The following is an 18,212-nucleotide window of genomic DNA, read 5'->3' as shown; positions in this document are numbered from 1 at the left end:
TTTTTTTATACAGGCACACCAACGGGCCACCCCTGGTTCTTGGTTCCGGCACGCACGCGTCGGTCGCGCATGTCAAACGACACGTGCATAGCTTGCTATTGTTGTGTACATCTGTTACCTGTTTATTCTGTAGATATTTGTTTTTCTAAACGAGTGTGGTGGCTCACATACCGTCTGTAAATGGGAGGCATTCAAAAGAAAAAGGTAAGAGTTGGCGTCGAGTTCTGTCACATTCACGCCAGTAGAAACCCGGCTAGCTTCTTAGCTAACGGAGCTAGCCACAGTGTTTATCTGAAAAACAAAAATCTTTTGGCTGAACATGAGAAGTTGAAGTGTCTCGGTAACTTGGCTGTAAAATAAGATCGTGTTGTTGTTGTTTCACAGTTTGAGAGGGGCTCTGCCACAAACTACATCACCAGAAACAAAGCTCGTAAGAAGCTGCAGCTGAGCCTCCCAGACTTCAGGTAACATCTAAGGGTCAGGCCTGGACGACATGCTCTGTACAGTTGTCACTTTATGTCATCTAGTCGACATAGTAATAATAATAATCCATTAGCTGCAATATGTAGGACATCTGTGAAGGTTCTCATGACGAGTTTTTGATGTTGATTCAACTTTGTTTTTTAATGTTTTGTCTGCATCGAACAGCCCCAGAAGCTGCGACTTCTAGTAACATTAGTTTTAACTAATTGGAGTTTATAAGCTGGTAACTTAAGTGCATCCTGACAGTTTGTTCATTTTCTTAAAATTACTGAGAAAAGACTTAACCAGATGTGATTTCCGATTTTTGGCCTGCACCAAAGATTTTCATTAATGTCACAGCAATAATAAAACCGTACTTTCTTCAAAAAAGTAAAATAGTGAATCTATTATTGTGATAGCACGTTTTTCATTGATAAATATATAGAAGGAATTTGCATGAAACTGTTGAATTTGTTCCATAGCATGACATCTGTCTGGGAAGACGCAACCAGTTACTGGGTCGCTGACAAATGATTCCTGATGTCGCTCTTATTTCCAGGCGACTGTGCATCCTCAAAGGGATCTACCCTCATGAGCCCAAACACAAGAAGAAGGTGAACAAGGGCTCCACAGCCCCCAGGACCTTCTACCTGCTCAAAGACATTCGCTTTCTCCTGCATGAGCCAATTGTTGGCAAGTTCAGAGACTACAAGGTAAAACAGGCATATTTTGTATGTTTGCTGGTTTAAAAAACAAGTTTACCACTACCTTATAAACAAGAGTTGATTAACTTTATTTGGGAAGGGATCCCTCTGCCCCAATATAATGGAAGTAAATGAATGGACTCAACTCAGAGGAAACAAGTGTGACTAATTTTGTGAGGTTAAAAATTATCTGTTTTTGCTTAATGTAAAACATGAACACTGTCTTATTGTCAAAACATTCTGTATCTTAACAGGTATTTGTACGCAAGCTTAAAAAGGCTTATGGAAAGACAGAATGGTCTGCAGTGGAGAGACTGCGAGAGAACAAGCCAACCTATAAACTGGACCACATCATCAAAGAACGGTGAGACTGATATTCTCAGCCCTCAACACAGGAGGGCATACTTGAGCTTCTGATATTTCTTTTGCGTGTGTCAGGTCACAAGATACTATTAGTGGAAACAACAGCTCTGTGGGGAAAATGCTCTTTCTAAAATAGAAAAAAATATATCACATCAGCAGTTTTAAAGTTGTTAAAGTACAATGTTAAAATTGTCCTTTTTAAGGTAAGATGTTACAAAATCAAATTATATTAAGTTGAGTTGTCTCCCTTTTGCTTCTTTTTGTCCCAGGTATCCCACCTTCATTGATGCACTCCGTGATATCGAGGATGCCCTCTGCATGTGCTTCCTCTTCTCCACCTTTGCCCGAACAGGAAAATGCCACGTTCAGACAATCCAGCTGTGCCGACGTCTTGCTGTGGAGTGGATGAACTATGTGATTGCATCTCGTGCTCTCAGAAAGGTGCAACTTTACATTGCCCAGCACCTATCGGATTTTTTAGTTTGGCATAAGTATAATTAAAGGAATACTGATTGGAGTTCATTGACCTCTGCCCTAAACACTCATCTCATCCTGATAGGTCTTCATCTCGATCAAGGGAATATATTATCAGGCTGAAGTGATGGGACAGCTCATTACGTGGCTGGTGCCATATCAGTTCTCACATGATGTAAGTGCAGACTAATGAAATGCAGATCATAGTAATTATGCTACCAACAAGCAGTTGTGTTATGTTTAGGGGATTACACAGCTCTGTCAGCATTTGGAACCATCATAAAGTAAACATACACATTGTTGTCATACACAACAAAATATATCAGTGTTGGCAGATTAATCAGAGTTAACTTCTTTTAAAATTACTATTAAAATAAATTTCCTGGTTGGCTGAGGTGTTTGTATGCTCCAGGAATTAAATGTAAGCTGATATAAATGTTTGCACTCATATTTTTTCCATTTACTATTGAAACTTTGTTGCGTTCTGTTTTTTTGCCATTTCAGCATCCCACAGACGTTGACTACAGAGTAATGGCAACTTTCACAGAGCTGTACACCACTCTGCTGGGGTTTGTCAACTTCAGGCTCTACCATTCTCTCAACCTGGTCTACCCCCCAAAGGTAACCTGAACTCACATACTCCTCCCACAGTTACTGAGAGTTCAAAAATATTGTGACAGCTTTCAGTGAGATTCAGTTAATGATGTAAGGGAAGTCATAAATAATGACGTTGCATGATTAGACTAGGTATATGTGAATATTTGATCACCTCTTAGTATACCTGTACTCTGTTAATGTCATCCTTCCCTTACAGCTGGACAGTAAATCCAACTTGGAGCTGAAGGAAGAGAGTGAAGATGACTACGCCATGAATTCAGAATGCTATTTAGAGGTGAGGCTCTTTATCTTAAGCCATTTAAAGGAAGCAGTCAGTCTTATCTATAATGACATCTAATCCTAAAGATAGTGTTACTTGGTTGCCCCAGATATTTTTCACATATCTATTTCTTAGATGTCTACTTTAATACCACTACCATGGTGGTGGCTTGAATACTGTTTATGGTGCCACAGTATTGGAAAATATTATCTCAGGCAGTGAGATCTGTGAACTATCCAGACAAACCAGGACATTATAACTGAAAAGAGACACTGCTCTGGAATTTTAAAATCTGGCTTTTCATCGCTGTGAGCAACAGAAACCTCAGGCAGATATGTCAAAACCTGAACAAATAAAACAAAATCTGCGTTTCATGATACTACTAGTTAGTGGACTGACATAAAGCTTTTGTATTTTGTAAACTACTTTAATACCCTGCTGATGTAACTGTCTTGTAACCCTGTAAGGCTCTATTCAGACAGACGTTTGCCCTGCATGAACAAGAACGTGGGATTGTGTTCTTTCTTGTACTGGTGAAACAATGAAATCTGATCCAGGAAGTCAAGTTGGAGGAGCAGATTTGTGTTTAAAACTTAATACACATAACACTGGTTTAGATTACTCTTGACAAGATTTTTTTCAGCTGTGGAAACCTCTGCAAGTCTTTGATCTCATGATCTATAGGTAAACAGCAGAAATTCACATTAACATTACAGTGTAATTCATCAAGATGTATGTGATTGGCCAATGCAGTGCCTTACCCGATGACATCAGAGTATGTGTGTGTGTGTGTGTGTGTGTATATATCCAGAAAAGGTCTTCATGGAAGTCTGTATTTGTGAAAGCGGTACACATTGGCACAAGGTCCTCTTTGTTCATTTATGCTGGGGTGATAAGATGTTAGTATGTGGGCTACCACATGTTCCTACAGATGCTTTCAAAGAAATTGTTGGATAATCAGGTTACTGCAAACCATTTAGTTTGTTTAATCATAATCTGGGTATTAACAATTTCTAATTCTGAATGTAAATAATAAAATGGATTGTATCTGTAATGCTGTTTTGTTTGTTTGTTTGTTTGTTTTTTTTGGGCCCTGCAGAAACTGTCAGCCCTGAGTGCCAGTCTGGCACGAGTGGTTTCTAGTACAGAAGAGGATGAGGCAGAACCCGACCAGTTTCCTGTTGAAGAGGTAAAAAAAAAAAAAAAACAGATTCCCTGTATTTATGTTTTTAAGTATGTGAATATTAAAAACCTGATAGCAGCAGTCAATAATAATTGGTCTCTGAGGGCAGAGGTGAGAGAACATGTGTTTGTCAGAGGTGTTACACATTTGAGTGTTAGACTGGGGATTACATTTGAGTGTTTGGTTGCTAGGGATGCTAAGGGTTAGGTGTTTCTCACTCTGTGAAGCTTGTTTTGTCCAACTGGTTTGAGGTTCTCAGCTATTGATGTTGTTCACCACAGGGACTTTCCAGGAACTCCCAATCCTTATTTAGTAACTTAGAGACTTGAGTTGCAACATGAGCCTAGGTCCAGTTTTTGTTCTCACGTTTATAATGCTACACTTTCCAGGATCGCAGGAAATATTCAGGAGGAGTTCTCAGGTTGACAACAATGAGTCCCTGCTCCATTTTCCAGCATCCGAGAAAATATGAGGGTGGAGTTTGCAACCCTATTCTACCCTGATGGGTCAGATACAATTGCACTGCCACTTTGATATTGATAACTTGTTCACTTAGACTTTCTGAATTTAAAACAACTTTTCGGCTCCAACAAAATAATGGCATTTAATCAGGTGCCTAGTTTTACTTGCTTTCACGGTTCCGTAGATGTCTTGGAGTTGGAAAGATCAATGCACGTTAAGTTTTTTTTTTTTTTATGTTGTAGAGATATCAGTTGCTAGGTTGGAGACACTTGGTCCTGAAACATCCATCGAAATACTGTGTGCGAATAAAATGCCATCGAAATAACGATTAACATCACTCATGTAGAAACCAAAAAATCCTGAGCCGTTGTTGGCTCTGCACTTTTAGAACTTCCTCATGATTTTGAGATGTTCGCATTATAGCCATTAGGCATTTTTTTTGTCCAGCATTAGAGCAACAGATACCCTGCAATCCTGAGCCTGGTACCATAGTCTATCACCTTAGTCCATCACCAAGTATGCGATAATTCACAGAACCCTGTAGTTGTGCCATCTGTTGAAATTGATGTTTGTGAAAGAATAGCGTTGATGCTATTGACCTTAGTTCTAAATGTCATTCCTTCTCGTGTCCCACCACTCCTGGCTTTGTGAGACACTGACCAAAAAAAAATTTTCTTGCATTTGTTCAGGAGGACATGGAAAAGATGGAGGCCAGAGAAAAGGAACAGAAACAGCAGGAAGCCCAGAAGAAACTTTTTGAGGGGCTCAGGTTTTTCCTCAACAGAGAGGTGCCTAGAGAGTCCCTGGCTTTTGTCATTAGGTGAGTTGAAACTGCTGCAGTGAAACTCTGAGGGAAGTCAAACTGTTTTAATATATGCAAAAACTAAGACACCATATCAACTTCCAACTCTGCTGTCTTTTCTCTATTGCTGTTTCCTGCTAGGTGTTTTGGCGGTGAGGTGTCCTGGGACAAGTCTGTGTGCATTGGTAGCACATACGAGGTGACAGATGAGACCATCACACATCAAATTGTTGACAGACCCAACACTGACCAACAGTATATCAACAGGTGAAGGAATGCTCTGTTTTTTTTTCTAGCCTCATCTTGTATGACCTTTAACCCTCTGGGGTCTGAGGGGGTTTTTGGGGCCTGGACAAATTTTGACATGTCCTGACATTTGTGCTTTTTTCAGTGTTTTTTAAACATATTAATGTCTAAAGTCTAATAACACTGTAATCAGCACAAAATTGGCTACAATAATATGTGAGCTTCAAGTTTATACATTATTGTGTTTTTGAGAAAAAAGTGTTTATGCATGGCTAGTGAAAAACTACAATTTTTTACTCACTGAAATAAGACCATAAAACACAAACAGAACATTGGTTCACAAGACTTTGGAGACCAGCATGTTGTAGGCTAAAGTGTTTACTTCAGAGTGCTGTGAATGCCATCTTGTTCACACATTCACAGTAAACAATACACTGATTTAAATTTTCTAAGACACTTTTTGTCCAGAAAGGCCATATGCAAGAGGGTGTGTCTGAGGATGAATAGTCATGTGATTTACCTGAGAACACAAAAGACGCACTGAACGACCAGACAAAGGCGCGCATAATGAGCCTTTCAGTCAATGTAGATGGGACGGATTAGTGCTGTACAATACAACACAATGAGGAGCCAAACGATCCTCATTTGAGTTAAAATCAGTGTTTTTACTCTGAGGACAAGCTAAACTATTTGTCTCTGTGTGGAATGTAAGGAGCGCCGCTTCACGTGCGTAACGCGCCATCATCCAAACGCGCCGAAAAAGTGAGTAAATTCTATGATGAAGTTTGATATTTTGTGTCATTTCTCGGGGGCGTGCACATATTTACCTGGTTCACCTGAGATTATTTACATGTGAACAGTAAAGGCGGTACAAGGCGGGACCGCATTACCTGTAATGAGGTGAGACAGGAAAAAACAGACTTCTCCTTACGTTCATACGGATTAAATAAAAAGTGATGATTTGTTTTCGACTTGAATTGTGTCACCTAAAAGAAAACATTTCAAGCTTTCTAGCCATATAATTCTTATTTTTATGAGCCAAGTATTCGCTGAGATTCTGGTTGTTTTATTTACGCGTCTGTGAAGAGAAATGGCAGAGACAGAAAAGTCCGAGAGCGCACCCTGTCGGCTTTCTTTATTTAAAAAAAGCACAACGTTTTGTTGTTATTATGATGGTATACCACTAAAACTAGACCCTTTACAGATTTGAATGATATACTTCTTTTATCTGTACGATCTGTACGAGTAATTTAAGTTTGTTTCGGCCTTATCAGAAAAACGCGCCGGCGCGTGCGTCGACCCCAGAGGGTTAATACAACAAATGAGATTTAAAGAATATTTGTTTCCTGATTCCTAAAATACATGTTATTGTCTGAAGAAGCTATTTTCCTGTCCTTGTTATTTCAGGTACTACTTCCAACCTCAGTGGGTGTATGATTGTGTCAATGCTAAGATGCTCCTGCCTGTGGAGGACTACTTCATTGGAGTGACCCTGCCCCCTCACCTCTCTCCATTTGTGGAGGAGAAAGACGGAGACTACGTGCCCCCTGAAAAACTGAAGATCATGGCCTTACAACGTGGAGAAAAAACAGGTATTAACTGAAGCATTTCTCTCTCAGCTTTCCTAATACAGTGTTTATAAAAACTTTGTGTTTTATATTTTAAAACATTAGGCTTTAGTTGTAATTATCCCACAGTCTGACTAAAAATACTAAGGCTGAATACATCTTATAGGCATCGTGGATTCAGGTCATAAATACTTGTGCATATTTCTTCCTTCATAGACCATGAACAGGAGGAAGAAGAGGAAGAGGATGTAGAGGGTGAAGATGAAGAAGAGGAGGATGACGTTGACGAGGAGGAGGACGATGAGGAAGAAGAGGCAGAAGAGGAGAACCTTAAGAAGATGGAAGAACAACGAACCCAGGGCAAGGTAGTAGATTTCTGAACAATTAACTGTGCCACTTGGCTCGTCTCCCACAGTATAAAAAAAAAACAAAACTCTTGGAACATTCATCAATGCATCTTTCTTGCTTTTAGTCTCTGCAAGTCAGAGTGACGCCTGGAAAACTGAAAACAGAAAACCAAGCGCGGTTGGAGCAAGAGGAGAAGGCAGAGGAGAAACGTCTTGCCATTATGATGATGAAGAAAAAGGAAAAGTACCTGTATGACAAGATCATGTTTGGAAAGAAGAGAAAAGTTAGAGAGGTTTGTCCCATTTTGTTACTGACTGGGTCTGGATTCAGCTGTGTGAAAAGATAATGCTACGTTTTTAACATTGGATCCTTTATTTTCAGCATCTGGAGCCTTATCTCGGGCTGAGAATGTTTAACAGTATTGTGTAGCTGCTGTCAACTTGCAAGTCTGGTCATTGATCTCTGAAATGGTTGTGTTACTGGTGTTGAGCGTTTGATCTTTAATTTTGTCCATTTAATCTTTACAGGCTAACAAACTTGCTGCCAAGAGGAAGGCCTATGATGATGCTGAAAAAGCAAAGAAGAAAAAGCCCAGAAAATAACTCCTGTCTTTTTTAGACTGACTTTATATGTATTTGACTTCATCAGCTAGAATGCATTACAGGTTGACATACAAAACCTGTAAGTGGATGAGAGATCTCTAAGTGACTTACATGCACCATGATGTGGGTGTGTTTGTTGAGCTGACTGACAGAATGGGGCTTATTGTGTAATAATTCATGTAAAATGTGACTGCAATTCTGCTCTGTGTTACACACATTTCTTTGATTTGATTTTAAAATCTGTACTTTAAACTGTCTGTATTTTAAAGTAAAACACAACATATTAAGAAAATGTTCTAACTATTGCTTAGCTGTTATGTGTTTCTTCACACTGCATCATTGGGCAGCATAGTTAGTTACAGTGGGTACGGAAAGTATTCAGACCCCTTTAAATTTTTCGCTCTTTGTGTCATTGCAGCCATTTGCCAAAATCAAAAAAGTTCATTTTATTTCTCATTAATGTACACTCAGCACCCCATCTTGACAGAAAAAAACAGAAATGTAGAAATTTTTGCAAATTTATTAAAAAAGAAAAACTGAAATATCACATGGTCATAAGTATTCAGACCCTGTGCTCAGTATTGAGTAGAAGCACCCTTTTGAGCTAGTACAGCCATGAGTCTTCTTGGGAATGATGCAACAAGTTTTTCACACCTGGATTTGGGGATCCTCTGCCATTCTTCCTTGCAGATCCTCTCCAGTTCTGTCAGGTTGGATGGTGAACGTTGGTGGACAGCCATTTTCAGGTCTCTCCAGAGATGCTCAATTGGGTTTAGGTCAGGGCTCTGGCTGGGCCAGTCAAGAACGGTCACAGAGTTGTTCCGAAGCCACTCCTTTGTTATTTTAGCTGTGTGCTTAGGGTCATTGTCCTGTTGAAAGGTGAACCTTCGGCCCAGTCTGAGGTCCTGAGCACTCTGGAAGAGGTTTTCTTCCAGGATATCTCTGTACTTGGCCGCATTCATCTTTCCTTCAATTACAACCAGTCGTCCTGTCCCTGCAGCTGAAAAACACCCCCACAACATGATGCTCCCACCACCATGTTTCACTGTAGGGATTGTATTGGGCAGGTGATGAGCAGTGCCTGGTTTTCTCCACACAAACCATGGCAAACTCTATGCAGGCTTTCATGGGTCTTGCACTGAGGAGAGGCTTCTGTCGGGCCACTCTGCCATAAAGCCCCGACTGGTGAAGCGCTTTACCTCTCTCACCAAGGCTCTTCCCCCACGATTGCTCAGTTTGGCTGGATGGCCAGGTCTAGGAAGAGTTCTGGTCGTCCCAAACTTTTTCCATTTGAGGATTATGGAGGCCACTGTGCTCTTAGGAACCTTGAGTGCTGCAGAAATTCTTTTGTAACCTTGGCCAGATCTGTGCCTTGCCACAATTCTGTCTCTGAGCTCCTTGGGCAGTTCCTTCGACCTCATGATTCTCATTTGCTCTGACATGCACTGTGAGCTGTAAGGTCTTATATAGACAGGTGTGTGCCTTTCCTAATCAAGTCCAATCAGTTTAAACACAGCTGGACTCCAATGAAGGAGCAGAACCATCTCAAGGAGGATCAGAAGAAATGGACAGCATGTGAGTTAAATATGAGTGTCACTGCAAAGGGTCTGAATACTTATGACCATGTGATATTTCAGTTTTTCTTTTTTAATAAATTTGCAAAAATTTCTACATTTCTGTTTTTTTCTGTCAAGATGGGGTGCTGAGTGTACATTAATGAGAAATAAAATGAACTTTTTTGATTTTGGCAAATGGCTGCAATGACACAAAGAGTGAAAAATTTAAAGCGGTCTGAATACTTTCTATACCCTCTGTATTTCTTCTAGCAAACCATTAACCTCAGTTGCCACATCCCACTGATTGGATGAACTAGAGTGGAATATAATATATAATGTCCCACATATCCAGGAGCTCACATCGGCAGTGGGCAGTGGCCGAGGTCACCGTGCTGCTGCTGCTGATGGGTCCACACTTGTTTGGTGGGCAGTGATGACGAGGGAGCATAAGCTCTTCTGTTCCCTGTGATACCACTGTGATCTTGGTGGGTTAGAGGCCAGGCCAGTCATAGCTCTGCTCTCCTCAATCTCCTCATTCAGTTTGCGACACTTCTTGCCGCCTCTAACCCCGACCCTCATCTGCATTCCACGCATGCCCTCCCAGTCCAACTATCAGCCTGTCACTCTGTGCAACTGCAAGCAAAGGCACGCCCTGTTCAACAAAAGCGCCAGTGTCACGCCACAGAGTGATGAATGTGGGATGAGCAGCATAAATCCAGTGCCCTCCAGGAGTCAGGACTGCAGTGTGAATAGAGCCCTCACGTGTGCTGTAATGTGTGAGGCGTTACAGCCACATATTGCTACATGCTGGCATGCATACCCAAATAGACTTGTTGGTTCTAGTTGGATGGTCATTTAAGCCTCCTGAAAGCAGAAGTTTGTATTGACAAGCAGATGATCTAATTTATCTTTTGTTGTAAAAACATGTCCCACACTGAAATGACAGGTTTCACAGAAAAATGAGGGAAAAAAGCCTAAATCTTTTAAGTTCAAAGATAATATTTTGTGCACATATGCTGTTGTTGATAATTAAAGCTATATAGACTATGTTTGTTTAAGTAATCTGTGGTGAAAAATCAAATTCTTCTGTACATTCCTCCTGCAGCACCTATAGACATCTTGCTATAAAAGCGTTTCAAACAATGTAGACCAGTCTTGATCGAGTGGTACAATTAGAACCTTTGTGCTTTGGCTTTCTGCATTTGTTCTTTTTATGCTGTTTCCACCCCTCCTATCAGCTTGCAGTTCAGACTCTAGTGTCAGCACTCAATAGCGCTCTGTAAGTAGACACAAAATAGGGACTATAGAGCCTCTCTCCTCGCCCTCCCCTCCTTTTTTTATCCTCCTCGGCAAGTGCCCGTCCCCTGACAGAGACCCTGACGTCACAGGTGGTTAGATTAACCTCCCTGCAGTGCTTTATTCAGCGGATCGGTTTTAGAATTGAACGTTAAGGGGGAGACGGTAGGTAACTGAAGGCATCAGGTGTGCATGCAGAGAAAAAAAGGAGAGGAGCAGGAACCAGATGAATAAGCTCTATAGCCCTGGACATGTGATAAGGGGAGTGTGGGACTGTGCCGGCACTAACAGTATGTGTATGTCAAGGCCAGACATAAGAACAGCAGTAGGAGGGAGATCAACTTGTATTAGTGATGTGGAAATGAAGTTGGACAAGAAACACTGCCATTAGTTTTTCTTTGGATTTATGCATGAGGGTAAGAAATCCTTTTGTAGTCTTTTCATTAACTTTTCTCGTCCAAAAGACCTTGTTTTGTGCTTTAATATTGTTCATCAGCTTCATGGATGTTTATTACATATTTTGTTGTTTGCGCTTAACGGTTATTCAAATACTTATTACTGCTTTTGGGTTTGGTGTGTATGCAAACCTCAGGGTAAACATTTTCAGGCTAAAGGCTGGCCATAACATCCCAGCTGGAAGTCTTCAGTTGAGTAGATGAGAGAACATTTCAGGATAAAACACATAAAAGTTAAACTAATATACATCCTGCAAAGAGATTACAAGGGAAAACTACAAAAAAAGAGAACAGGGCAGCATTTGTCTAAACTAATTTATACAAATCACAGACTTTTTGTGCAACAGACCTTCCTCAGTGTGCAGACAAATAGGGAAAACTAACATCTCCTTGAAGCAGGAGAGAAAATGCCACTTTAAATTCACATGCAGAATTAACCTTGTCTTCAAATGGTAGTGAGAAATCTCTCTTGCATGCCTCCATAATGGCTCTTTTATGGAGTCCAAAGAGCAAAAATAAAACCCTTTTAGCTGCGTTTAGAGAGTAATGGTTATATAATACTTTGACAAGGCAAAAGTTCATAGGACTAAATCATACATAATAACTCAACATTGATGCTTAAGACATCTACCTCAAGATATAATTCCAACACTGGACTAAAGCCAAAAATAAGTTACAACATGCTTTGGATTAGCACGGGTTATGTCTGGATGTTTCACACAGATTTGGGACATATCTGGTGTGTGATTTGCAAACATGATCAAACGTTTTATAACTTAGTTAATATAACAAAGAGAAATGAAGGAAACATGCCTCTAACACCATTTCAGGTGACTGACTACACACTCTGCTCCAAAGGCAAATTTGCATAAAAGGTACAAGAAAAAACTGGCACTGGTTTAATTTGAATTCTGTCCTTGACCTTAAAATAGGAACAATAGTGAGTTATGCAGTTGTGCAAAAACCAGAAGCAACATATTCATCTCTAGAAACAATGCAGTTAAAAACAATGCTGATTGCAATGAGAAACCTTGTATTACTACATAACGACAACTTTCACAAAGTAGACAACAATAGATTACCGATCGCTTACAAAGTTTCAGATCGGTGTTCTATAATGAAAGGCTGCAAGTAGAAAAAGGCACAAACTCTGTGACATGCAGTCATTAAGGTACGCATGATTTGTAGTCAGTAACTTGAAACACTGATAAAGACCTGTCTGACCAGATCAATAGATAGTTGGTTTTGACTTCATAGCAGTGCAATATCAGAGCTTCAGGCAAATCCATTGGGCTTTCAAACATTGTCGACAGTGTTAGCAGTGATAACATTTATCTCCTGATATAAAAAATGGATTAAATTGTAAAGAATACCAATTTCCTGATGATTCTGTCTGTCCTGTAAAATAAATATGACAATATAGGATGCTTTCACCGAACCTGGATTTTCCCATACTACTTTCAAAATACATATTATGCAGATAACAGGTCCTACATGTCTCTCCTCAAGCTGTGAGGTCACACTGGGCAGCTTAATGCTGCAAATTCCAGGTGGTGAGTGTCGCTTTGTTACCTGTGCGGCCAAGTCAGCAGCTGGGTCATCTTACCACAGTCTGCAGCGAAAACGCAATATCACTTTCCATGGTTATACATTATTTATTTTCAGGGGAATCTGAGAATCACAGGGTTGGTCATTTCAAGTATGTAATTTTGTAGCTCGCCATACAAATTTAACTGCACCCTGTGTTTAAAATGTTTATGAAGTGAACGAGCAAAGAGCCAAATGAGGCTCACTGTGATAACCAAGTCAAATACATTTAGAGTGTCACTGGGCTGTAAACTTTTCCTTCCCTCATTTATAAATACTTTGAATCGTTAGTAACAGATACCACTTTGACTTAAACCGACAACTCTCGTGGGCTATTGTGTTGGTTTGCCTAACATTTTGCTAATATTTTCACTTTACACTGTGTACATGCCTATAGAAACCGGAGAACAATGAGTGTAATCTATGGAGTTATTATTCTAAGTGTTGTCACTGGGTCCACTACGCACTGAACAGTCTAGAGACTGGTACAACTGAATGAATAAGAAGTCATGCATTCTTATCTTAAAAACAATGTCTGAGCAAACAGCAGATAGGAAATGCTTTACATGAGGTTGATGATGAATAAAATAATGTTGATAATGAAGAAGATTATCTTTCTTTTTAAGGTCATCATTGATTCTGTTGGACCATGACTGGGAAGCAAGGGAGGCACTGGAGATCCATATGCAAAGGCCTGGTTGTGGGTACCCTCTTGACCAGTTGCATGATCCTGCTTTACTGCCTCTCTACTCCACAGATTCACCTCAGCCTGCCTGAGTAAGATTCATCACTCTGGTGTACATGCATTCTGTATAAAACATCATCTAATACATTCAGTCTATCAAAGTCCTTCTGCAGTTACTCTATTTTGGAGCTGAAATGATTAGTTAATAGTAAAATTATAATTTAGAAGTGATAAGTATTTTTTTCATTCAAAAGTGACCAAACATTTTTGTGGTTCCACCTTCTCAAATGTGATGAGTTTCTGCTTTCGTATATTTTGTGACTTTAAGCTGAAAGCAAATTTCAGCAGCATTTCTCATTTGTTTTCTCCTCTGTAGGGTTCCAGTGCCTTACTCTTGTGCCCACCGCCCAACCCAGCTCCACCGCAAACCAACCACAAACAGCTCACAACGCATCACTAGCCAAACGTGCACTCCAAAAGTGGATATCATGTTCATGAAGACCCACAAAACAGCCAGCAGCACATTCCTCAACATACTTTTCCGCTTTGGGGAGAAGCACCGGCTGAAATTTGCATTCCCAGACAGCCGAAATGACTTCTTCTATCCATCTCTTTTCGAGCGCTCCCAGGTAAAAGACTACAGACCTGGAATGTGCTTCAATATTATTTGTAACCACATGCGCTTCAACGCACCTGAATTAGCCAAGCTGCTTCCTATGGACACTTCCTACATCACTATTCTGCGAGACCCTGCAGAGCTTTTTGAGTCCTCTTTCCACTACTTTGGACGACTCGTGCCTTTTACCTGGAAGATACCAGGTGATGACAAGCTGACTGAGTTTCTACATGACCCCCATTACTATTTTGATCCAGAGGGCTTCAACTCTTTCTACCTCAAGAATCTGCTGTTCTTTGACTTTGGACAGGACAACACTCTGAAGCTGGATGATCCACGGGTAGAAGAGGGAATCAAGTTCATCACTGATCGTTTTCAGCTGGTCATGCTGGTGGAATACTTTGAGGAATCCCTCATCCTGCTCATGGATGCACTCTGCTGGGAGATGGATGACTTGCTCTTCTTCAAGCTCAATGCCCGCAAGGGATCCACTGTGTCTAAATTGACCCCTGAGCTAAGGGCCAAGGCCCTTGAGTGGAATGCTATTGACTGGAAGCTATACCAGAATTTCAACATGACCTTTTGGAGGAAAGTAGACAGATATGGACGGCAGCGGATGGCTGAGGATGTGGCAGAGCTGAGGAGAAGGAATGCAGAAATGGCATCAATCTGCATTGAGGGGGGTCATGCTGTGGAAGCTGGCAACATCCAAGAGACAGCCATGCGGCCCTGGCAGCCCATCGGAGAGAAGTCAATCATGGGCTATAACCTGAAGAAGAATGTGGACAAGGCACATCGGAAACTGTGCCGTAAAATGTTGATGCCAGAACTTCAGTACTTAACAGAGCTTGGGGTGAACCTGTGGATCACCAAACTGTGGGGCCATGTCCGAGATATCATTAACTGGTGACTAGATGTGTTTGCAAAGGGGCCGTTTTAACTCTGAATTAAGTCTGTGAGGCTGAAGGAGTGAGAGGTCAAACATTTTTATCACATTTCCTGTCTGATTTCATATGATTGTGCACTCTAATGCATTTCAAGGGTCCTTGAGAAAAAAGCAATATTGTCGGCCTCACAATCTTCAAATACTGAACCAGTGTACTCCAGGCAGATGAGATCTGGTACTTCTTCATGTTTGTAAGTCAATTTTCAAACATTATAATGTTACTGTCAGATGTAACCTTGTTTATGTCTAATTTTAGAAGTTTTTGATGGAGAAAATGCTCATTGTTGTCATACCTGCTCAATTTTTAAGATTGTTTGAAGACACAGAAAGAATGATACTGTGAGCTAAATGTTGTCCATCTCTCTGGACAAACTGAATCCCCACTACGGACTAAAATGCAGACAGGAATATAGCAAATGTAAGTATTACACCCCACTTCACTGTCTTTGGAGGACAAAATCAGTCATAATTTTAAACATAGGTGAACAGATATTTTCAGTTGTCAAAACAGAGGTGCAACTATTAAAGTTGCTCAGGTTTAGGTCCACAGATCTAATACATGCAAATCAAATGTAGCCATCATTATTATTAATTGAAGCTATGCTTTCTTTGCAGTGACATGCCAAAATGTTTGACATGGAAAAGGTCTGATAAATCATAGTTAAAAAATTACTAATGAGAAATTCTCATAAAATTCACTCTTGCCACATGTTTTAGCAGGTACAGCGATGATGTGGAGGAATTTTGGAGTAGGCCAAAATAAATAAATAAAGAGAAATAAAAATAATTCCCAGTCAACTAAGTTAAATCCTATCTAGAAACTGACTAACAGTGTAAAGCACCAGCTAAATGTGTTTGCAAAGCCTCATAATCACAGCCTGCAAAAAATTGAAGGAATTCATTTGAAACATACATAGTAGTTTCCCGTTAATGTACTGTATTCTTCATTTTTTTCTTAGTGTTCATTCAACTATTTTGTATTTCTATGCATGTAGCCTTTTCTTTATAAGGTTTTTTATTTATTATTGGATTCATTCTTTTTCTTTTTTTTTCTGATTTCACCCTCCATACAATTCCCAATCATTCCCAGTGTAAAAATTATATGTAATAATGCATATATTACATGATATACACAGCACAGCTGCTTCTCTTTCTGTAACTATTCATGTCAACCTTATTACTGTATAAGTAGCAATATATTCTTGATTTTTTTGTGTATGAATGTATACAACGTCCCAACGTCTCAAGTTAAAATGAAAAAATATCCAATGTGAAAACCAAGATTACAGGTAGTTCATAATTACACCATTGTGGACATTGGGAAGGAACAATGCAAATGTATTGTCCTATTAAAATTTCTATGGGATGTAGACAATACACCAAAGGAGCAAAGTGAGTTCAATAATTCCCTGCTGAATCATGGAAGCAATTTTCTGCTAAGCAGTGTTAGAAAATCCTACATACATCAGCTGTTATCTACTGTTTTCAAAAATAAAACATGAGAACAAGGGAGTGAGTACTTTTTTTTGTTACAAACTGTAATCACCACAATTTAACACTGTTTGGATACAAGGATGTATCATATCTTTTTAATATACCCTATATGTGTATCCTCACTGCAGCTTATTTCATGTAAACATCACAGACTTATGATTGCAGGGAAACAACAGATGGAAATAATAAATAATACATGCTTGATCATTATTAATAATGATCAAGTATGTAGGGTGACATTGGACCTCAGACTTTCCCTCATTCACAGTAATTTTTGGCTCCAATGCTATAGTTTTATTAGCAAAATAAACCTTGATTTTTCTCCAAGATACTGTCAAATGGGAACATTAATAACATGCGTTGCAGTGTGGCTCACATTTTCTAATAAGGTTTGCAAAGGACTCAAGGAACCCTAACCAGGAGCATGCAAACTTAACTGGTCTAATCAAAAAAGTACACATATGTGTAAACATAATTCAATAAATAAAAAAATCCATGGACACACACCCAGAAACGCTTGGCCGTATTTTCACTAAATTTATTGGATATATAATTTATTGTTAAATAAAAAAAAAACCTTTCTGAAAAGGTTTTACCTTTTATGGTATAATATAGGTAAGCTTTTTCAACTTTAAAATGTATTTTAAACATATGACCGAAGAGTAAATGCAGAATATAGCGATGAACGGCCCTCGCCTCGAGCGAACCGCGTCCCCAAGCGCCTCCCCCTGAACGGACCCCCCCCCCCCGAGGGGACAACCTCCCCCTGACAAAGTAAGTGCAAGTACATCTATTGGGTTCAGGCCAGTGGGCTCTACAATTCATCAATTGGTCCGATTCAAATCCGACCATGCATTTATGAGTTATCACTATTTGAAGTTGGCAAATAGGTCAACATCTGGGGTCCGGCAGAGGAAAACCGTAAAATCTAGCAAAAAAAATTTGGATAACTTTAGCTGCCCCACAGGTCTAGATGATGCTGACCAAGAATCAGCTCATTCGGTCAAAAGCCCTAGGACCAGTTCGCTCAAGTACGAGGTGTGCAAAAACTGGACATTTTGCAAAATTCCCATTGGAAATGAAAGGCGAGATTTGGTCATCGCCAAGGCAACAGCATTGAAAATAGGGCATGGGTCCGATTGGCTTTTATGATCAGGATGCCCTAAAGGGTGTCTTTGCCAAATTCATCAATTGGTCCGATTCAAATCCGACCAAGCGTGTGAGAGTTATTACAAGTTGAAGAAATGGTGGCGAGCCAAAAATCGTCCGGCTGGACGGCGGCGTCAAACGAAAACCGTGATAAAGAGCGAAAAAAATTTGGATAACTTTTGCAGCCCCATGGGTCTAGGTGATGCTGACCAAAAATGAGCTCAATCGGTCAAAAGCCCTAGGACGAGTTCGAAAGAATACGAGGTCACCAAAAAACGGAGAACTCAATGACCTTTAGATGAACTCCAGGCTGGTGGACTTCCTGTTGGTCATACGA

General features: G+C 40.1%; 2 protein-coding genes across 2 annotated transcripts; both read left to right on the top strand.

Moving 5' to 3' along the window:
* Window positions 1-43: 43 nt before the first annotated feature.
* On the top strand, window positions 44-8,396 carry pes (pescadillo). Its single transcript, XM_026322781.1, has 15 exons — window positions 44-204; window positions 385-464; window positions 1,022-1,175; window positions 1,421-1,530; window positions 1,799-1,970; window positions 2,089-2,178; window positions 2,508-2,624; window positions 2,818-2,895; window positions 3,980-4,069; window positions 5,215-5,345; window positions 5,469-5,594; window positions 6,981-7,165; window positions 7,358-7,506; window positions 7,614-7,781; window positions 8,017-8,396. The coding sequence occupies exons 1-15, from the start codon at window positions 181-183 to the stop codon at window positions 8,089-8,091; spliced, it is 1,749 nt and encodes a 582-aa protein (XP_026178566.1). The 5' UTR covers window positions 44-180; the 3' UTR covers window positions 8,092-8,396.
* A 2,679-nt stretch (window positions 8,397-11,075) lies between these two features.
* gal3st1a (galactose-3-O-sulfotransferase 1a) lies at window positions 11,076-16,463 on the top strand. The gene is made up of 3 exons (XM_026322806.1): window positions 11,076-11,359; window positions 13,612-13,762; window positions 14,047-16,463. The coding sequence occupies exons 2-3, from the start codon at window positions 13,635-13,637 to the stop codon at window positions 15,194-15,196; spliced, it is 1,278 nt and encodes a 425-aa protein (XP_026178591.1). The 5' UTR covers window positions 11,076-11,359; window positions 13,612-13,634; the 3' UTR covers window positions 15,197-16,463.
* The last annotated feature ends 1,749 nt before the right edge of the window (window positions 16,464-18,212 follow it).

The sequence above is a fragment of the Mastacembelus armatus genome, chromosome 9, assembly GCF_900324485.2.
Source record: "Mastacembelus armatus chromosome 9, fMasArm1.2, whole genome shotgun sequence".
In the NCBI taxonomy this organism is placed as follows: domain Eukaryota; kingdom Metazoa; phylum Chordata; class Actinopteri; order Synbranchiformes; family Mastacembelidae; genus Mastacembelus; species Mastacembelus armatus.
The sequence above is the reverse complement of the archived record's forward strand: the minus strand, read 5'-3'. Positions and strand labels throughout refer to the sequence as shown.